Consider the following 22,732-nt stretch of genomic DNA (forward strand, 5'->3'; position numbering starts at 1 on the left):
GACTGTGACAAGCGGTTTCTTTCTTGTCATCTCCTGATGAGAGCAGAGTCCATTGTTCTCCCTTTTAAATACCCTACATATGCAAATGCCCAAAATCCATAGCACCACTTACACACCTACTCACAGACACACACAGGCACTCACACACCCTCTCACAGACCCGCAGTACACCCAGTCACAGACCCACACAGGCATTTGTACACCCACTCACAGACCTTCACAGGCACTCATACACCCATCGCAGCCTCACGCAGGAACCCACACAACCACTCACACACCCACACAGCCACACAGCCACTCACACAACCACACAGCCACTCACACAACCATACAGCCACTCACACACCCATAGCACTACTCACAGACCCACCCAGGCACTCGTACACCCACTCACAGACAAACAGAGGCACTCATACATCCACTCACGCACCCACTAACAGACCCATAGGGCCACTCACAGACCCAGTCACAGACCCACAAAGGCACTCACACACCCACACAGCCACTCACACACCCATAGCACTACTCACAGACCCACACAGGCACTCACACCGACACACAGACCCAAACAGCCAACAACAAATCCACTCACAGACCGATACAGCCGGTCACGCATCCACTCACACACCCACACAGCCACTCACACACCCATAGCACTACTCACAGACCAACACAGGCACTCACACCGACTCACAGACCCAACCAGCCCACAACAAATCCACTCACAGACCGATACAGCCAGTCACGCATCCACTCACAGACCTATACAGCCACTCGCACACCTACTCTGAAAGTTTACTGGTTACAGTTAGAACATTTTTAAAAATGTAAACTTAAAAAATTCACTAATTAAAACAATGGTTACAGGGACGTTATCGTTAGTAGATTGAATTAAACAAACCTCAGAAATTTACTGAGAAAAAAAAAGTCACAGGGGCGTTCTATTTCGGCTCAGATTCTCTTTATACAAAATGAGTGAGTGGCTTTATGAGTTAGTGGATGTGCGAATGGCTCTATGGATCAGTGAGTGGTTGTATAAGTGCCGGTATGGGTCTGTGAATGGATATGTAAGTGGTGTGTGGGAGTGAGTGAATGAGATGTTCTAGGGGCTGTGAGATCATAAGCAGTGCATTGCTGGGGACTAAGTTATAGTTACCTCAGGTAACTATAAAAAAAAAATATATATATATATATATCCGTTCCAAAACTCCTACTGATCGGCTCTAGACACCGATTCTGCAGACGTAGGTACAGACCACAAAAAGCGCTCGAGTTTTCTTTAAAGGTGGTTTAATTGCTCCTCTGTCACCAGCATGACGCGTTTCGGCTACGTCACGGTAGCCTTGATCACATCATATATATATATATATATATATATTCACTGTTACAGGGACAGGCTTAGATTTCACTTGTACAAAACCAGTGAAATTCAGCAGTTATAGTTACCTGAGCTGTAACTATGACTTAGGCTACCGTAATGCACTGCTTATGACTTCACATATTACATCACTCATGATATGGCCAGTGAAATCGCTGATGATATCTCAAATTACATCAAATGAGTTTGTGTTTAAAAGAGTTTATGGGTGTTAAACATATATACTAAGCTACTACAAAAGTGAAATTAGTATACTAGGTGCACGACTACTAAGTGATACAACTTCTAACATATTGAGTAGCTGTGTGACTGTATGTATCCTTGTGTGTATGAGTGTGCAAGTGGCTGTATGGGTGTATAAGTGGGTGTGTGAGTAGCTGTGTGGGTGAGTAAGATGCTGTGTGAGTGGTGGTATTGGTGAGTGAGTGGATGAGTCTGGCTGTATGGGTGAGTGAGCAGCGATGTGAGTGGCTCTACGGGTGGGTAAGTAGGTGTGTAGTGACTGTATGTATGGGTGTGTTGAGTGGGTGTCTGAATGGCTGTGTGAGTGAGTAACTCCATATGTAAGTGGCAGTATGAGTGAGTGAGTGGCTGTTTGAGTGGGTGTTTGGTTAAGGGAGTTGGTGTGTGAGGGGCTGTATTGGAGAGTAAGTGTCTGTGTGACTGGCTGTATGGGTGAGTGAGCGAATATGTGAGTGCTTTTATGGATGCATGAATGAGTATGTAAGTGGTTGTGTGGGTTTGTGATTGAGTGTGTGTGTGTTTGTATGGGTGAGTGAGTGTCTGTGTTGAGAGGCTGTATGGGTGAGTGAGTAAATGTGTGAGTGACTGTGTGGGTAAATAAATGGGTTTATAAGTAGCTGTACGGGTGAGTGTGTGGCTATGTGAGAGGCTCTGTGGAAGAATGACTGGTTGTATGAGTGAGTGAATGGTTTTGTGCGTGGCTGCATAAGTGAGTGACTAGGTGTGTGAGTGCCTCTATGGAGGAATGAGTGTGTGTGTGAGTACTGGTATGGGTCTGTGAATGGGTATGTGAGTGGTTGTGTGGAAGTGGGAGTATAAGAGCTTGTATGGTTCTGTGGATGATGTCATCAGTGATGTCATTTGAGATGTCATCAATGATGTTACTGACCATGTCATGAGTTATATAATTGTAATTACATTTATATAGCGCTTATACCCCAGACAAGGCATTGAAGCACTTTTTCGGCGAGTAGCATGCTACTCTGAAACCCCAAAAAGATTATGGGTGGATTAATAAGGGGCAATATTAAATTAACTTTAGTGGTGGACATGTGAGTTTATTATTTGTATTAAATAAGGATAGTGGGGATAGAAGAGGAAAGGGTTTGCATTTATATAGCGGTTTCTACCCCTGATGAGGTGTTAAAGTGCTTTTCAGTGGGAAGCACACCACTCCGGAACCTAAAAGGGGATTAGTCTAGGAAAATATGATATTAATTTGAGCGGTGGACATGTTAGTCTGTTATTTGGATTGAAAAGGATAGTGGAGGGATAGAAAAAGAAAGGGTCCGGAAAGTTTATTTTGTTTTTTGAGCTCATAGCAGTAGGGGGAGGTTTTGATTGAGTAAAGGGGGGATATGGGGGGGGGGAGAGCCAGAGAGAAGGGTTTACAAAGGCTAGTTGAGGAGATCTGTATAGTAAAAGAAGTATGAGATGATGCAAGGAGGGGTAGAGTAGGGAAGAGTCTAGAAAGGGTTATGTTGGGGATCATAGTAGTAGAAAGGGTTTAGAATGAGAGAGCAGAGGTAGAGGACATATTGAGAGAGGTATACGGTGAGAAATAGGGTAGTGCATTGGAAAGAGTAGTATAATGAGCTTTTAGATGAGTCAGAGAGGGAAGGTAGAGGATTTATTGAGAGAGTTATAGGGTGAGAAATATGATAGTGCATTGGAGAGAGTAGTAAAATGAGGTTTCAGATGAGTCAGAGTGGAGGTAGAGGATATATTACGAGAGGTCTAGGGTGAGATATTGGGTAGTGCATTGGAGATCCTGAATTAGAAGTAAAGTAATAAATATAAAAATATAAATATATACAATATAAAAATATACAAGTACGCGGAAGGTATATATGTATAAAGACGGTAAAATATGCAAATTTAAGTTGTATTTAATCAACTCAGACTTTCAAGTTTCAAGTTAATTTATTTGTTTTTATTAATTGTTTAGATAATAGTTATGATAAAAGATTTACTTATTTATGCAGTCCCTTATATACATGTTAAACATAGAATAATATAACCATAAGTAATATTTATATTTGTTAAGCAGAACTAGACAATATCTATATATTTAAAAACATAATTATTATACAAGTTTATATTAAGCATTACACATATGCAGGTACACATCTATAGTCCAAATAAAAGCTTATATACATGGGGATATGCTGTATTTTTATGTTTGAGTATGGTGGTTATGTGGGGAAGTACTCATTACTTGGGTCTCCATCTCTGACCCCGTCCATTGCCAATTGTAAATACTGTTATCTATTTTATGTGGTGGTTGCTATCACTCAACTCCCTTTGCATCATTGCAGATGTGACCATTAGCAAACACGGTGGATTTATTTCTGTTGACCTCAAGCCTTTCAGGCTGGAAATAAACCAGTGTGCTGATCTTCAACACTGGTGAAGGTGATCTGGGAAAGACAATAGGACCAGTTACTGAAAGCGGCACACTGTAGACAGGGACAATAACAACCAGACAGGCTGGCATGGTACCAAGACAAGGGGCCGGAGTCACCAGAACAGGTGGAAATAAGAGAGAAGACAAAGGCATTGCGAAAAATGGGTGCGGGTAGGAATGATCAATAGTAGGGTACAATAAAAGCTGGATGGATAGTGGGAACTAAAGGTATTGTGGCAAGGCTGAGATAGTTCACTCACACTGCAGAGGGACGATGGGCTATAGGCACCGGTAGTGCATTGGCACCGTAACAGTCAGTCAAAGATCAGTCTAGGAGGATGGGCGGATGTTAGTGACGAGATTATCCCCCCCCTCCACAGCTAATATTGCTTCCATCCACTGGTACACCTTTAAAGTCCCTATCACCATACGCCCTACAACAGAACCAGCAAACTCTGGGACCCCTACACAGTACACAACTACCTATATCCTAAAGAGAACCTCAACACTGCCTACTATACTGTCACCAAATACTAGACACAACAAACAATGTACACAAGTATCTATCATACTCTACAACTACACCCTATGTCACCTTCACAATATACACCACATATACACTTTTGCCTACACCACCTGCGTTTTTTCAGGGAAGGTTGCTTGACTGTAGAGTAAGCAGGCAATAGTATTACCGTTCACAATCTATTTCACTGGTCATAAGCAGTTCATTGTGGGGGCATGAGTTCTAGTTCTAGATCAGGTAACTATAACTGCTGAATTTCACTGGGTTTGTTTGAGTAAAATCTAAGCCTAACTATAACGACCCTTTAACATTTGGTTTTTTAAGTGAATTTCCAAGGTTTTTCAAAATCTATTTCCTAACTTTAATGTCCCTGTAACCTTTTTTTTAAAGTGAATTTTTATAGTTTAACTAGTAGTTATGTTTGCAGAGTGGTGGAGAAAGAGGGGGGGGCCTCTGAGCAGCCCTCAGGAGTACGGCGGTGTCAGACTTACTGGAGGTAACAGGAGGGCTTATGGGCCCCCAAGGACCCTCAGCATCCAAGGGGACTTCATCCCCCAACCAGCAGTGCGCTAGGAGGCATGTTTGCAGAGTGGTGGAGAAAGGGGGCATTGCTTCCGAAGACCTCTCAGCAAACCCTCTGTGTGGAACTTACTGGAGGTAACAGAAGGACTTGTTGGCTCCCAAGGACCCTCAGCATCCAATGGGACTTTCTCAACCAAACAGCAGTGCACCATGAAGTGTATTTGCAGAGTGGTGAAGAAAAGGTGCAATCCTCCTGCGATTTGCTGGTCCCACATTTTTGGGAATTAAAAAATATATATATATTACTTGAGGCAGCCACATGGTCCCCTTCAATGGGCCAATTTGGGCCCCCCATCCCCCGGGGCCAGACCTTTTTTTTTTTTAATGGGGGAGGAGGTCCATGCAGCCCCCTCCTTGGCTGCTTTTAGCCCCGGGAACCCCATTCCCGAGGGCCTAGCCTTTCCCTTTTTTAAGTAAATAATTAATGAGAAGGGGACCGCCCGGCCCCACTCCCGGGCTGATTTCAGCCCGAGGACCACTGGGCCCGGCCTCTAGTGTGGGTGCCCTGTTCCCACCCAGGGCACCTACTTAGACGTGTTGGGAACCGCACGGGGAGCCTCAAGGCCCCTGCGGTACCTGCTGGCTCCCTGCCTCCTGTGGGAACCGGCATTGCTTTGACAGAGAGGGAGCTGCTAACATGCAGCTCCCTGTCTGCCAAAGTAATTGTGCTCCACTTTTAGCAAGTGAGAGAAAAATGCTCTTGCTTGCTCAAAATGGAGTACAGTTTGCTATGGCTTGGCGGGAGATGTAAGCTCCCTCCAAGCCATAACAAATAGCCATGTCCCAGGGGTGGGCACCCCGTGGCATAGCAGGAGCTAGCCCTGGGGTTTGGCAGTCCTCAGGGCCAAGTATGGCCCCAGGAGGGGGCTGCCTGCCCCCCATCCTTTCTTAATTTTGTCCCGGGGAGGTAGAAGTGCCCGACGATGCGGGGGAGGCAACCCCACTCAATTTATGAAAAACCGTGGGGAGGTGGTGGTGCCTGGGGCTGCAGAGAGGTCTGTGCAGCCCCTGTATTCTCTAAACTTGAAGCCCCGGGCATGTGCCGGTCCCCGGGCTGGGGTGGCCCAAAAGATCCTTCATTATTAAGTAAACACACATGGTCGTTCCCGGGGCAGCAGGAAATGCCATATGGGCATCCCCCGTATTTTTGGTTAAGGAAGCCCCAGGAAGGTGGTGCTCCCCCGGGTATAATAAGCCACTGGAAGGTGGGCTTGTGTGCCCCACCCTGCCTTATTTATACAATGCCCCTGGGACCTGCCCCACCTAGAGGCCAATTATTAACGAAGCGCGGGAGCCTACACTTCATTATTTAAATTATTTTTTTATGGTGGGATTTGAGGATCCGGCGTGACTCACGCCGAAATTGTTTTGACATTTTTGGGGGGGGGGGGCTTGTGGTTCCTGTGGAACCCCCACCCCCCAAGAGGCCTAGGGGGTCAGGGTGTTTCAACCCTGCCCCTCTTTTCTTTTTTTTAAAGTTTTTTTCTGTGACTCAGTTCAACCGAGTCTCGAGATGGCTGCCAACACTTCCTGGTTTGAAGTGTTGGCAACCAGTCAGATCTCAGCACGAGATCGGGAGAGTCGCGGATCCTCCGTGTCCTCAGATATACAACTGAAAATGTCTTTACATTTTTCTGCAACTACTGAACGGATTTACACCAAATCACATAAAGGCACTTCCCTGAAGCAACATCTACCTTCCTGACAAATTTGGTGTAATTCCGTTCAGGAGTACGGTTTGTAGCTGTGTCCAAAGTTCCTATGGAAATTAACATGGGGAAAACGTGTTTTGGGACCTCTCCTTTTTTCTTGGTCCCCTCTTGGCAGACCACCCCAAATCTTTCAAGACAGCTGCGGAATTGAGTGTTGAACTAGTTTTGAAAAATTCCCAAGGATTAGTCAAACAACACTAAAGTTATTGGCAAATCAAAAAATACTCTATCTATGGAAACTACATCCTTACTATAACTACCTACTGGCAACAGCCAGTAGGTAAAAACAACAACAAAAACTCAAAAAAGTATATATATATATATATATATCATTTTTTGAGTTTTTTTTTGTTTTTTACCTACTTACTTAAAGTACTTTATTCGGTTAAAATTAATAACCATAAAAGCATACAGCATAAAATTTCATATACAACATAACTTTACACATAATTCCCTATCCAAATCAGGTTTCCTTGTGAACAAACAATGAGAAATCGATCCAACAAAAGAGATTTAACAATTTAAAAACAATAAAAAGTATAAAAGGCATGTAAAGCTATGTTTGATCTATAAAGAAAAGAACACTTGGCTACATCAGTTAGAATTCGAATTCATTGGATTTGGCATCGCCATAAAGTACTTCATACGGGAAAAAGTGTCTGTGCTTTATGGACGATAATTGGGACGATATCCTTATCCTATCAGTTCAGCCTATGTGAGCCATAGAGTAAGTCATAACGGTTGAAGGTAGGTATCCTGTAACTGCTCGGTACGGGACCTCTCCCACCCTTCAAATAGTTTTCCTCTACACTCCATCTTGAGGGTGGCGGATGAGCGATTCTGGGATAAAAATCGCACAGCTCCCTTGTTGCTATTGGCCCGTCTCCTGTTTGTGGCTGCCACCTGCGAAGAAATGGGACGACCTGGTTATCCCTGGAATTTACAATTACCAGGTGTCCTGCTAAGTCCTTGGGACGGGATCCTACCCACCCCACCCTTCTAACATTTAGGATACTACCATCAATATTTGGTGGAAGGGGTCTATTTTTGGTTAACCAAAATGATACCTTGTTTTTAAGGTCCTGATAACCTTCAACTTTCCCGATTGTATGCTCGGGCACTCCCGAAAGGACACACACAAAAGGTGCTGCCTCTGGAGGTAGGTTTATACAATTAATTTTTCTTTGCATATTACCCTGTTTAGCAAAAGACCCCTCAGAAAACGTGGCTACGTTAATCAGTCCTGCTCTAGGAGCAGAACTCAGTACTTTTGGTGATTCTTTGGGTACTTCCTTGGCTTTTGAAGCTAATAATCTAGTAGCGACTGGTCGGTATTGGGCCATTCTGCTAGGCATATTGGAGGCAGCTAAGTTCTGAGTTTGCTTGTGCCCAGACATTCTATTTGTAAGCATGTTTGCCTTGATGGATTCTTCTATCATCGTGACCTTTTCCCCTATTCTATCCATCCTTACTATCAGCGGGGATATTAAGGTTTTAACCAGTTCTTCAAGCTGGGCCAATAGTTCGGATGGTAAAATAGATACAGGAGTCTCCAATGTTGGACATGCCTTGGATATTTCTGGAGTGGTGTCAATGACCAGTGGGGGACTTGAGTTTATTTTCTGTTGTTTCGCTAGCCTCCCTATGTCTTCCGCACCTTTACGCTTTCTGTTGGCAAGAGGGACCTGAGGGAGTACTATCGGTTGATTGTTAACTTTGTCTGTTATTGGGAGGTGGGGTTCCAGAGGACTTTTATTTAATTGAGGTGATGCACTAAACTGGGGACTTCTATTCTCCATGGGGCTTGTCGGAGCACCAGATTGCTCATTTTCCTGTTCTGTTAAGATGTACCTGCTGTTACAGATTTCATTTAGTTCCCTCATTAAGGAGGAGTTAGCTAAATCTGTTGGCTAATATATATATATATATATATATTACATTGAGATTTAACGTAAAAAGAAATGTTATATAGTTTTTTTTTCATACTTTTTCTTATACTTTACCAGAGGATGATCTCTACCTATGTGGCAATGACATTTGCCTATGTGTGAAAAATTACCAGTGGTAACTTTACACTTCTAAATGTAGCTCCAATACCCAGTCCCACAACCCTTCTAAAAGTATTAATATAACTACAAAGTGTAAATGTACACATTACTATTTCTTCACATTTTAATTTAATTTTGTGAATTGTGCCATGAATATCTTCTGTAAACCTAGTTTACCATTGTCTGCTGGCAGACATGCATGTTTTTGGAAGCTGTTTCTGACAAATTAGTCATTAACTTCCATTGGTTTCAGAGCATCCCATTAAGACATTGCTGTTATTTGTATAAATCTAATTTTTAAGATAGTGTCTGGCTGTCCATTTTCAGAGCAGGTAAAAAAAAATAACAAAATGTACTTTACTATTCATTGGGCTCAGTTAGTTATATTTTTGTGTAGGAAATAATTTGCCTTTAATGGATCTTTCTTAATTATTGGTATCAATAAAAATGACCAGAAAACTACCGCCCTATTGCTCTATTAGACATAGAAGCAAAAGTTTATGCAAGAATACTATTGAAAGAACTAGAAGCCGGGGCATAAGATAACAACATCCTTCCCCTCTTTCAATCTAGTTTTAGGCCTGATAGCTCCACTACGAATAACATTTTAGTATTGGGCCACCTGTCACACCAAGCTATACAGCCAGCACAATTACCTCTCTTCTGCTGTTTTGTGGACTACAGTGCAGCGTTTGACCTGGTGGATCGAGGGAAACTGTGGGAAAAACAAGACTCCTGGGGAAATCCCCAACAGCTACTAAAGGCAATAACAGCACTACATCAGGGAACCTGGGTCTGCATAAAGACCAGCCAATCTACTGTAACAGCCGAGGTGCCAACCAACAATGGCCTGAAACAAGGCTTTGTCCTTGCCCCCTTCTCTTTAATCTTTAATCTTTACACAGCAGACCTGGGAAAACCCCTGGAAGGCGCATGTTGACTAACACCAAGGCTGGGGAAAGTGCGGCTCCAAATCCTTCAGTATGCCGACGACATTGTAATAATGGATCGCACGCGAACTGGTCTACAAAATGCCGTAAATACTCTCCACAGGTATAATCAAAAGAACAACCTCATGGTAAACCAGGAGAAGACCAAGATAGTCATCTTTGGGAATTACGAGCCAAAGAAAACAGCTCAATAGCACCTAGGCGACCTGCAAATTATAACATGCACAAGTTACAACTACCTTGGCGTCAGGCTATCAGAAGGGGCAAAACCAGTGGCCGATCTAAAACACCTAAGAGGTAAGGGGGCCGGCATCATTTACAGTCTGAAATGCCTAAACCAGCGACTTCACAGTCCGACTGTAGAACCCATCCTGAAAGTTCTTAGAGCATAACTTGTTCCCTCTCTTAATTACGGTCATCTAGTATTTCCCAGCTCGTTCAACAAGTTCCTTATCAACCTCCAAATCCCTGCGTACAAGAAGGTTCTAACTCTTCCGCCGACAAACCAGGAGAGCCAGAGTGAGACTGGAGCTGGCAATCGCCTGCCCGGATATCAATTGCTCGGGGGACATAATACAATAGTACATTAGTACTTTGTGTGCCTCAGCACCCTCACTGAAAGCTCAAATTAAAACAATTTTTGAAGAGGCTGGTTCCCCGTGGCAGGTACAGTTGACAGCAGCTACAAGTCTACTTGAAATAGAAGTTAAAAATCCTCATAATCTGCATAACCAGGAAATCCCCGCCACAGCCTGGCAAATACGTACAGGTTAAGAAAATATCATTTGAAAGGGACCTGGAAAGGTTACCCTGCCGACCCAATCTTTCTACACTGGACGTCTCTTATATCCTGGGAAAACCTCAGCCATACTTTGAGCAAGCCTTGACAGTCCTGGCCCGAAAAGAATCACCTACATGAGACTTCTCGCACTGCCTATCGTGGACTTCAATCCATCCTGGGCTCGGCAAAACAACTCAACTGCTTGTCGTTTATGTAGCTACCAATGTGAATCTTGGCTTCACCTGCTGTGCTGCTGCTCAAAGATGGCAAGAGTGCACCACTGCTTGGTACTCCCAATTTGCTGGTCTCACGGCTTTAGACACTGCAGAGAAGTCTCAGCCCTGTGCTTCTCCGCCAACATAGCACAAATTGTGGTTACTAGGGAAATTCATAGAAGCAATTCGGGCTGCACTGACACAAACCCTTAAAGTCACAAGCTGCAATTAGTTGGCCACCAAGCTTGAGTGACAATGACCAAGCAGCTAACAAAGCAAAATAACAGTCCTGTGCCCACTACATAATCAGAGTCCTGCTTCAGATTTCTCTCAACATAAACCCCAGGAACACAAGGGAACAAAAACGATCATGACTAGAGGACTAAACCAGCATGTCAGACAAGTTAACCCATGTGCCCTGCATCGAAACGAGGAAAATCATGATGTTTTACATGTTTAGTCATAACCAATGCTGAGGCAGCTGACATAAAGTTTTTGTTTAGCTTTGTAAATGGACATTAATTTATTGGGCAAAGGGTCCGCCTAAAGGACGGGTAAACTGGGTTCCCAGACGTAGGTGCCATCCTTACCCACCAGCACTTTAGTTCTAGTTCGGACTATTGCTTTCACGATTCTACAGTTTTTAGTAAACCTAGTTACCCGAGTTGGAGTGCGCATGGCGGTTATGAATTCAAAACTGTTTTCTTTCTCCTTTCTTCTCGACACATGGAAAATGTGGTATATTTTAATGATTTTAATTAATTGAAAAATAAAGAATCAATCAATCTATTGGTATCAATGGGTTCGTTGCAGTTACTTATGCACTGCTGAATAAAAAATTTGCACCAATGCACTGCCATAGAAACAGGTTTATAGTTTTTATGTGCATCACTAAATGTGTATTCTCTTCCAGGGGACCAGGTCGCAAAGTATTCGGATCTATCCTATACGTCACCGCTTCGAGATGTTGCCTTTCATCCTCTTGAACACATGGTAGCCTTTTGCGCCTTTGGACAAAGCCAGCCCATACTTGTGTATATTTATGATCACAAAGGTGCGTATTCTTGCTTTTCCTGAAACTATTTCAGAGAACAATTGAACTGTTTTTTTCAATTAAGCTAGTCTTGAAATAGTTTTCATTGGCAAAGTTTACTATCAAGACCAATTTTTCCTAAATTCTAAAAGAAATGCAAGTGAGAAAGCATCATGTTTTTGTGGGTGGCAGCCCTTTGTGGTGGTATAATGGCGGCGGCAGAGCTATTATCTGTATGTTGAGTTCTTATGTGCCAACACAATCCACATACAAAAAGAAAGTGAAGAGAAAAGGTAACCTAGAGGTGACACAATAACAGTTATGCACGCTTCATGTTACTGGCATCTGATCATAGGGAAAAAACCCTCTCAACCTGAATGTTGGTTTACCTATTAAAATTCCCCCCCCCCCTAGATGGCGGGGACTTTGGGGTTAAATTTGGGGAGCGACAGCAGAGGATTATCCCAGTGACCAGATCGCTAAACTTCGTTCTGTACTGCAGGATGCCCTTGGTTGACCCAAGGTGACGATGTACCTGCCCAACAAGGCTCTGTCTTCCCTAGGGCTTTGCCAACCCTTCACAATCTGGCCAATCTGTTTTTCGGATACATAGTTTTACCAGGTAACCCATGTGTTGCAACTGCTGCCATTATACTCCCGCTAGCAAGTCGCCCACACCAAGCCCTGCACTTCCCTAACCCATTGGCCCTACCAACTAAATGTATGACACATTCTGCTGCAAACAAAACTTCCGTTCATCCTGCCTCGTATCAGTACGCTTATCACACTGCTTTAATGGGAACAAACTGAACTGTTAGTAAGCTATTTTCTCTTGGAAAATACCCATATGATGGGAACACGTTTGAAAAAAGTTATGTTTACTTATGTCATTACCAATTATCCATTCCTATCGGTACTCATCAAACAAGGCTGTCTTACAAGCCCTTGCATGGAACTAAGAGCCATAAGCATAAAAAACCTTTAAGCAGAAAACATGGAGGGGCAATTCTTGAAGCACTCGCCATGCTCAGCTAGCAATTGAAGCAAATACTCTCCAGTATTTGACTGAAGACCTGAATGTCTGATTCCCTGTGGTTAATGTGGCAACCTGGGATACTGCAGTGCCAGAAACATTTGGACTTCTGACATCCCACTTTCTGCCCTGCGTGTGCTACCTCTGTGATAGCCTTTAAACCAATTGGTATTGGTTTATGAAATAGTTCCTGCCTTGCCAGGGCCCTTCTGATCCGAGCAATCTTTTACCAGTGGCATGCGGTAGGGTTCATATAAACGAAGATGAAACTTCCAGTTGTTTGATAAGTTTATTACTTCACAAGAAGCCCTGGACTACACTGCAGCCTCTTCTCAGTATGCCTCGAAACAGTCACTTCTAGAATACTACATGCCCCACATTCTCTATTCCAGACCATAATGACAATCCAAACATATGCAATGACAATGAGGCAGACTGTAGCGACAATGCAGTGAAGCACATGTCAAACACATAATAATACACTACAACTTAACCTACAACATCTCTCTTCATCACTAAAAACAAAACAAACAAACAAAAAGCCTGAATCTTAAATTACAAAATCTTCAAATTTCTTTGGTAATACACTTTTCCTATCAGATTTATCTACAATTTTATTTGCAGTTTCACTGTTCCGATCTTTATGAATCTGATTTAACTGAACAGAATCTGTTAACTTGTCGATCTTGTTTCTTTGTAAGAAGTTCTTTGAATATGATATAACACCATTCCTTTCACAGTCGTCCAAACCACCACACATAAAATGTGGCTTAGTGGATTTGATTGGAATAGCATTGCTTAAATTCCACCAATCTCTGTTCTTCAAAAATACAGAACTCTTCCCTACCTTTTCCACCAGAAGAGGCATTTGAAATTTGGATAGACCTTTAGGTACCCATCCTGTTTTCTCAATAAGAACCCAGTCCCCACCCTCAATTCTTTTCTCTTTTACTCTATATTTTTGGCCATAATAAGAAGGAGGGGAGGCTTCACCATTTGGACATCAAGAGAGCTCTAAGCTTTTATATTGGTCGTTACAAAAGAATACCAGGTGGACAATCAGCTCTATATGGAGTTCTTTGGAGTGAAAAAAGGCAAGGCTGTGCAGAAGAGAATCATCTCCCACTGGATTTTGCTTTGTAGTAAGATCTGCTATGTATTGGTCAAAAAGCATCCTTCAGAAATACTTTGTGGTTATTCTACCAAGGCCAAAGCTACTATCACTGCATTAGCATGCAGAGAGTCCCTGTACTGGACATTTGCCTGTGGATACGTGGGTATCCCTCCTTACGTTCGTGAAACACTATTGTCTGGACAGTCAGGTTTGAAGAGAGTTGCATTTTGCCCACTCAGGACCAAGTCCTTCAAGGCTTTCTTGTTGGAGTCCATTCACAGACCCACCTATGGATAGGTACTTTTTTATTATCTATTCAAAAGTTGGGTATCTATTAGAAGAACAGTCTCTCTAACAGAGAATGCAGTGATATTGTTGCTTGAGGCTTTGAATACTAAAGTGATGGGGGGACACTGGACATTCACAGACCAACCAAGTTGCTCATGAGGGGATTTGGAATTAAAGCTCCTGGAGTTGGAACAATCCTGCTTGAGATGGGCAGGCCAGTCCAGAAAGAAGCAGTAACCAGAGAAGAGGGAATAAATTGCCACAGTTAAAGGTAGTAAGGTTTTATTGTTTTCCACATTTAGGCAACTTTAGAAAAGAGAAATGAGTTAAAAGGAATACAGAGGGAACTCGCGACCATGAACTGTAATGCATCACTATGGTTTCCCACGCAAGTTAAAGTACCCTGAGAGGGCACGTCATTAACCTGATTTGAACAGTACTAATGGTACTGGTAAGACCGTTTGTTACAGCATTATAATTCGGAGGCTTTTAATGAGCACTGCATTGCCACTTCAGTTAGGGATAATAGTACTACATCTTCCATAAAAAAGATGCTTACAATTATCTCCCTCCCTAGCTGCAGCTTGTCTAAGATGAGACCAGCATTATTTATGAACAGGTTACACCGACGGAGAATGCATTGGTGCTTTTTCCCACGCCCTATCCAATATAAGTTAGGCAGAAGTGTGATGGTGTCAATGTTCCAGGGCCTCAAGGAGATTGTTGGTAGACCCTGCTGTCTGCCACAGAAGAGGTTGATTGACTAAATCAAATATGCCTTCAGGTCGACAGAAGGTCGTGTACAGGTGCACTTTTTTTAATTGGGCGCATTTTATACGAATCCGGAGAAACATTGTTACCTGCTCAATAGCACATGGTCCCTTCTGTTGTCTGTCTGCATCCCTCTGAGTACATTATTTCTGTCAGCCAAGTCTTGTATTTTGTTTGAGAACTTCCCCGTCCCATCAAATAGTGAAATCAGGTGGTGATTTGCTGGCTTCAGGTGACTGTCTTTCTTATAAAGTGGAATAGGTATTGCTGTCCTCCAGGATGGGGATTCATAACCAGGATAGTATATGTCATTTAACCATGCTCGTGAGAGGTAGCCTGCGAGGCACTTCAACGCGGTAGAGGTCTGCTGGTCTCTGTCAAGGCCCAGTTGCCTTGTTGGATTTTGATGAAAGTATGGTGTGTGCTGAATTTTGTGTCCTGCATCCTGGTGCCTATTGGCCTTTTCCCCTGATTGTGGTCAGTTACATTTTTGGTAGCTCTGCCCTTCCTTGCATAAATCATAGTTAAGGCACAGTGTGGAAATTGTGGGAGTCACAGCGTGGAAGCTGGGTGCGAGTCACTGCAAGATCTTCCGGTGGATCCCCACCGAAACCAGGAAGACGGTCACCCAGGCACTCGTCACCAGCTGTCTGGACTACGGAAACACCCTCTACGCCGGAACCACAGCCAAACTTCAGAAAAAACTCCAACGCATCCAGAACGCCTCAGCACGACTCATCCTGGACATCCCTCGACACAGCCACTACTCCGGACACCTGAGGGAGCTGCACTGGCTCCCCGTCAGCAAGAGGATCACGTTCAGACTCCTCACCCACCCACACAAGGCCCTCCACGACCTGGGACCCAGGTACCTCAACAACCGCCTGACCTTCTACACTCCCACCCGCCAGCTACGCTCCGTCAGCCACGCCCTCGCCCAGTTCCACGCATCCGCAGAGCCACCACCGGAGGAAGATCCTTCTCCTACCTGGCGGCCAAGACATGGAACTCCCTCCCCATCCACCTCCGGCTGACCCAGGACCACCTCTCCTTCAGGAAGCAACTCAAGACCTGGCTCTTCGAGCAGTAGCAGACCCCCCCCCCAACCCCCCAGCACCTTGAGACCCTTCCGGGTGAGTAGTGCGCTATACAAATGCTATGATTGATTGATTGAGCATTGTCGTTGTGTAGAGTGCTAAAATATTTCAGACATTCATTTGGCCCCACTCCCTGTTGTGTACTAATAGGGGTGCCTTTGTAGCTCCACAAGACCAGTTCCCAGAACCGACTGCTGTTTTTACGTGTAGTTCTGCTGTTAGGAATTCCCAGGCCCTTCTGCATTCCTTGCTCTTTTTTCTGCCCTACAAGAATTTTATACATTATCTGCAATTATGTTTAGGACCAGCTTGCTAGCTGGGCTTGCATGTCAGGACTTGGCAAGATTGCTTAGTTAAAGCTTTTTTTAAAAGCAGTCTTCACCGTACCGGTTCACCCTGTTTTTGCTTCTACACGTTGGTAGTGGTGTCCACTAGCTACAAAACTGGGGGTAGATATTTAAAGGCAGGCTTTTAAATCCCATGCCATCATCCTAGGCTCTACACTGGTCCAGTCTTGAAACTCCTTGTAATAAGCCTCTGCCGTACTTGAAATGGCGTCTGTGGGTAAGTCATTTTCTGTTCACCACCTCACAGTAGCTGTTAGAATTATCGCTGTCAATGCTGCGAGTCCCTCAACACCATGAGAGTGAGCTGTCTTATTTAACCCCTTGCATGCTCGTGACGGAACCATTCCGTCACGAGCCACGGTGGTGCTGTGCTGGTGACGGAATGGTTCCGTCACGGCCCCTGCACCTGCGCGGCGCTCATTTCGCGCCTGCACGGCGCGCTCTATCGAGCAGGCGGGGCCGTGACGGAACCATTCCGTCACAAGCACAGCGCCACCGCAGCTCGTGACGGAGTGATTCCGTCACAAGCATGGCGGCGCCGCGCGGCCCTCCCCCTCCCCCCTAGTGCTGCGGCGGAATTACCGCCGCGGCCAAGAGGTTAACCTGTGTAGAAGCAAAGAGGTTATGAGTGCGTCATAGTTAATACTCCCTGTTTTTTTTCGTTTGTACTAATTTTTACAGATAAATATAGACAGAAAACATTCCTTTTTCGAGTCTGTATTTATTTTTAAATGTGTATAAAAATGGAAATTGGGTTGGTTTTTGAGTAATTCTAAATACTGTCTGCCCTGACTGCCAGGCCAAAAGATGTGTGGATTGATAGCTAAGGGGGTTAAAAAATGAAGGCATGTAATTAAATAGGCTTTAACAGCAGTAGATATGCACATGGTTGATACTGAATTTTGTGGGTGTTCACTGCACTGAAACCTCACAGACATTCAAGCATGAGTGCATATTTATCGGTTAAATAAATGTGGAAATATGCTAATTTCAGCTTCGTTTTTTCACAAATCCCAAAATAAATGTGGATAAATACAGATAAAATTAGCAAAAAATAAATATGGATAAATACAGACTGAAATGGCAACAAAAAAAATGAAACTGGGAGCCCTAGTCATTGTCTATTCCCAGTCTCTGCTCCACAACCATATCTTTTACTGGTTGTAATGAGCCTGGTTGGATCAAGAGCTAGTCGAGACTAGTTGTATACCCTACCCGTAAGGTATTACGATCTGGCTGATCAGGCTTGGTTCGACAGTTCAGTGTATGTTGGCCACCAGCTGCAATCATGGAAGCAAGGTGGCTCCCTTTGTTGCTGCACTTGCCTCAGTGAATAATAACATCCTGTAAATCCCAGGCACTTAACTTCTATGCCAGGTTCTTATCGTCCAATCCTTGGTCAGGCCTTGCATTACAACTGTTTTGTATGGTTGATGCAACCATCTTCTTTTGGCTACCAACGTATCAGTGCTTAATTTCAGCCGGTGGTTTCTGGTGCTCAGCACCGGCACTCAATTATCAACAGCGGTACTTGTTACAGTCTGCCACATGGTGGTGCGGTTTGTCTGCTTTCAGGATGAACATAACAATAGTTGTTTTTTCATTCATATATATACATTAAAAGTGACTAATAACTGCAGCCCAAGCCATTCTTATAACTTTTGGGACCTGGACTAGTCTAAACTGTCACACTTGTAGGAGTGTGATAGTTGTATTGGTACTGTCATTGGTAGCACTGGCAGGGACAATGGTTTGAGTGAACTGCCCCGACCACCTGACTTATGCCCCTGGCACGAATTGGTTTACAAATTAAGCACTGATGTGGTTTCACTTCAGAAAGATTAGTCATTCTCCCTCAAGGTTATGGGCCAAGCCAGGCCAGCCATGTTCCATCTAAAAACGCAGCTCCTCTTTTCAGTCAGGTCTCTTCCAGCTGTGCGCATGCGCCTCTGTGTTTACCCCTCCGAACACAGGCCTAGGTGACGTAGGAGGCTGAAGCCATATGGTGATGCACAGCTGGCAGACATGTTGCGGTACAGCCAGCTCGTATGCCCCCCAACCCCCTCCCCTCCCACCCCCATCCGCCCTGGAGCGGAGGATCTTTATTAATTACAATGCTCGCCGTCTTCTGCCTTTTCTTTAATAAGCAAGAAGGTAAAGCCTGTCCAACTTCTGAAACACTGAGGCTTTATCCTGCACCTGTTCCGCCGTGTTTGCATATACACAGTAGGCACGCCGCCACGGAGCAGATGTGTACAGTGGAACCGAACTCAGCCCTGAGCACCTTCCGAGACAATAAGCCACTGTATAAAATTAGGTCTACGTCAAAAAAACGGAGAGAGGGGGCCCGTGTTATTAAATGATGAGTCAGTGTGCGTTTAATTGCTGAATACACATCGCCTCGCTTTCCACGCTGAGCTTCAAGGGACTGAGCGCTTAAGTACGTTCATGGGAATCGGCAAAGTTTCCGTTTGTGGTGTTCTGACTAAAAAGTGTATTAACGAACGGTTATCAGAGCACGCGGATCAGGCTCTTGACTGAAGAATTAAAAAAAATAATTAACAAATGCATATTTCCGAAGGTTCTAATGACCGCAAAGCCTGTTATACTCACCGAAGTGGATCGGGGAAATCTGTTGACTCTTTTTAAAGTAAGCTAAAATCGAGAATACGAGAGAAAGGATGAGACAAATTGCGACTAATGTGGTCTGGATGTTTTTTCAAGACCACTTATGAAGAGGTAATGATCACGTAGATAGTTTAGTTCATACTTATCAGGGCTTGTAAAAGAGAGTGGTTTAAGTGTCCAAGGAATCCTTTCCAAGAGGCGTGGCCTACGTTATTAAGGGTGTGGCATAAAAACACACAAACTAAAACTCTGTTTCCTTGCATGTCCCCCCCCCCCGTAGCATTTTTGTGCGTCTCTGTGTACTGTTTATTATTGCATCCACGCCTATTACTCATTAATGGATATGCACTTAAAGAAAGCCAAACTAATTGCTTTTGCCCATGCTTGTTAGCTGTATCAGCTAAAGGAGTAACAACAATGCATCTGTTTCTGAATAACTAGAATTGAACTTATTTCAATTTTGAAAATGTGATACTGTGAATTAAACCTTATTAGGTCTGTGAACAGGGTTGTAGTCTTAAGAGTGTCTCAGACACCCTGTTCTTCCCTTCACATTCCTTTTCACTACAGTCTCCAACCATCGTTCTGAAATCTTTCATCTGTGTATCTCACACCTCATCTCTTTCATGTTTCAGCACCCTCTTATTCATTTTCTCATGCATGTAAGTACTTGCATCTCTATCGCTTCACCACCGTCCACACCCATTCCTCTATAAGCATTCCATTTTCTTTGACTTTCTTTTTTAGAACAGGTGCATGCCTCTATCGTAGCCTTTTACAAATCACAATTGGTGCACCTGACCATTGCTCTATGTTCTCTGCGGAGAGACCAATGATTGAATGAGCATATATTCTGAATCCCTTTATGACTTACCAACAGGCACCTTGAGACCTGATGGCGTGGCGGTGAACCCCAGAGCTCTCAATCGTGGCCTGGTTGAAACACCCACCCACACCTGGACTCCCACAGACACCTATAGCTGACTCAGGACACAGTATGCACTATCCAAGATTAATATGCTGTATGGGGGGGAAAAAACTACAGAATAACAACATCTTGGAAAAAACAACACTCTTAGGAAAGGCAAGATTAAGTAAACAAAGACCTTAATGGTTTACCATAACATTTTTTGCAGTCATTGTTCAGAAATACATCAGTGTTTTTTCCTTTAAAGTTAAGAGCATAAGTATAGAGCACAAAAGGGATCCGTTTCAGTATCCGTTTTTAATTGCTGCCAGGTCAGCTCGCTTAACCCCCTGCACATTGTGAGTGAGCGGGCCTGTAAAATGACACCAAACACAAAGTTAAAACAACGAAGTGATTTGAACCATGTGGTAGAGGTGGACAAGACACCAATATCATAGGGAAAGCCAAGCCAGAGCTGACTCATGGGTCCGCATTGGGCATAGGGGCCCATTGCGTTGCACCCATCCACCCACCCATATGTTGCTTTTGCCTCCCCGTGTTGCTTCCCCCGTTTGCTTTATAAACCCACGCCTCATGAGCCTCTTTTGCTTCTGCCCCGCCCATGACCCTGTGTTTCTTCCTCCACCTCACCCACTTTCAAAAACAAGAACTCTTTCCTGTGTTTTATTTCCTTTTTGGTTGCTGATCCACCTCAGATTGGTAACTACATAGGTAAAAAAAAGTGTCTGTGTCATTTTGTAGGCTTCTGAATGCATAGTACACACACCTACAAAATGCATGTGTGAGAGCTTTTTTCCCTTCATTTTTTAGCCTAGTGGCACAGCATCAGGGTTGCTGTTTTGCATGACTAAAGCCATTTGCTCCGTCATTAGGTACCAAAGGTGAGATCTGTTGGCTCTGGTAATGCTTGTTTCGCTTTCATATAGCTGTGTAATGTAGAAGGTATGAGTATAGTACCCTGTCTCGTCCAGGTCTTATTTTTCATTTGAGTCCCAAAGCTTGATCGTGATCTAGAGCCAAGGCCAACCTGCCTTGGTCTGGTATACCATGTAGCCTTACTTTTGACAACCCACATATGCTTACGTTTTTAGGTCGAGCCTAGCAAGCGCATGCGCAGCTCTCCGAGGCATGCTGTATCCACTTTTACAGACTTTGGCCACTCCCTCGCTGCCAATTGGTTAAAGTGTGTGTCGTTCTAAAAAACTTCCTTTTCTAAGGTTTCTTGTGGGTATATGTCCCCCCTTTTCGTGCCTTAGTCCTCCCATTGACTATTGGCCTATTACGGTATCTTTTCTCTGACAGCTTTGTCCTTTGTGTTTGCGCACGCTTCGCAGCTTGCATGTGGACTTTTTAAACATGGCGTCCACCTGCCTTTCTTTTCTATTTATTTACTATTGAGGCATTCGTGGAACGCACCACTTTAGCTTTAAACATGTGAAGCTAAAGTACAGCTTACCATGAATGCTACAAAAGTAAATAATCATTAATAAGCATTGCAATTTACAACACCAGTAGCTCTAACTTTCACAAATGCGAGAGCAATTGCATTGCACATGCTTGTTATCTCATGTCGTCTGTAAAAATTCTTCTTCAGGCAAAGATCACTTAAGGCTAAGTGCTTATAACTTTGAACCAGAAGCTATAACCAGGCCACTGGAAAATGCGGCAGTGTGGGACCAACTTATGCAGCAGACTTGACAAAATTAGGTAACAAGATAAGCCAAATTATCCCACATAATTCTACACAATCTATGCCAGTATCATGTAATTATTTTGACATTTTAAAAATGATTCGTGCTGTCTGGTCAAAGTTACGCATCTTTAGTGGCAGTTTAATATTGGAGTATAGAGACCAGAAACCTTAAGGTGATACGTCCTCCCTCTATGCTGAACTACAATCGGTGCTTTTTGTTTAGGTACTTTTGATCTGTATGGGCTAGAAACAACATTTCTGGGAAAATTATGCAGATTGTGCAGCAAATGCTGGATTATGGGGCAAATTCATACTTATGCAGGAAACGCTGCCTCTACAAAATCTCACAATTCCAATGTCTCTGTCTGTAACATAAATCTGCAATTAACTTAGAAGGGGATTCCGTTCTGTAAATTACCATACACTATCTATTCTGTCGGCAGCCAATCCTTCAATTTTTTTTTTAAATGCCATGGCCCAATTCGTTTCTTCAACTAGACACCACCGATGCTCCTCATTTCCACCTCTGGTGCTGACCACTGCCAATGAGTCCTTCAGCGAAGCAGATAGCACCATTCCCTACTAGCAAATGATCTGACTGGGAATGGCTTATGGCAGGTGAAAGGGTGCTTTCTTTTTCATATCTTGCTTGATAGAGCTATAATACGCATGACATGCTGGTACCAATTATTTACAATATATATAAAGTGGGTTTTGACGCCTCTCGTCGGAGTATTTTTTCTTTTTCCTTATGCCATTGGCTATTTGGAGTATCATTCCGCCTCCTACAGAGTATATGCATTGTATTGCTTGAGGTGCTGCTTTAACATCCCAAAGGTACTCTGAATCTGAACACATTAGATTAACTATTTCACACATGCATTGTATAGTCAGCACAATTATTTTTGTTTTGCTTTAACACTGCACAAACTTCAGCAGATCATAAGTACAACAGATTAAA

At 43.6% G+C, this 22,732-nt stretch overlaps 1 protein-coding gene across 4 annotated transcripts in view; it reads left to right on the forward strand.

Moving 5' to 3' along the window:
* Positions 1 to 22,732, forward strand: part of AHI1 (Abelson helper integration site 1) — an 862,008-nt gene that overhangs the window by 446,377 nt on the left and 392,899 nt on the right. For all 4 annotated transcript variants that reach the window (XM_078649231.1, XM_078649230.1, XM_078649229.1 and 1 more), the window contains exon 17: positions 11,753 to 11,893. In XM_078649231.1, the coding sequence (XP_078505357.1) occupies positions 11,753 to 11,893 (141 nt within the window). The remainder of the gene's footprint in view (positions 1 to 11,752; positions 11,894 to 22,732) is intronic.

Source organism: Lissotriton helveticus, chromosome 6 (assembly GCF_964261635.1).
Source record: "Lissotriton helveticus chromosome 6, aLisHel1.1, whole genome shotgun sequence".
NCBI lineage: Eukaryota > Metazoa > Chordata > Amphibia > Caudata > Salamandridae > Lissotriton > Lissotriton helveticus.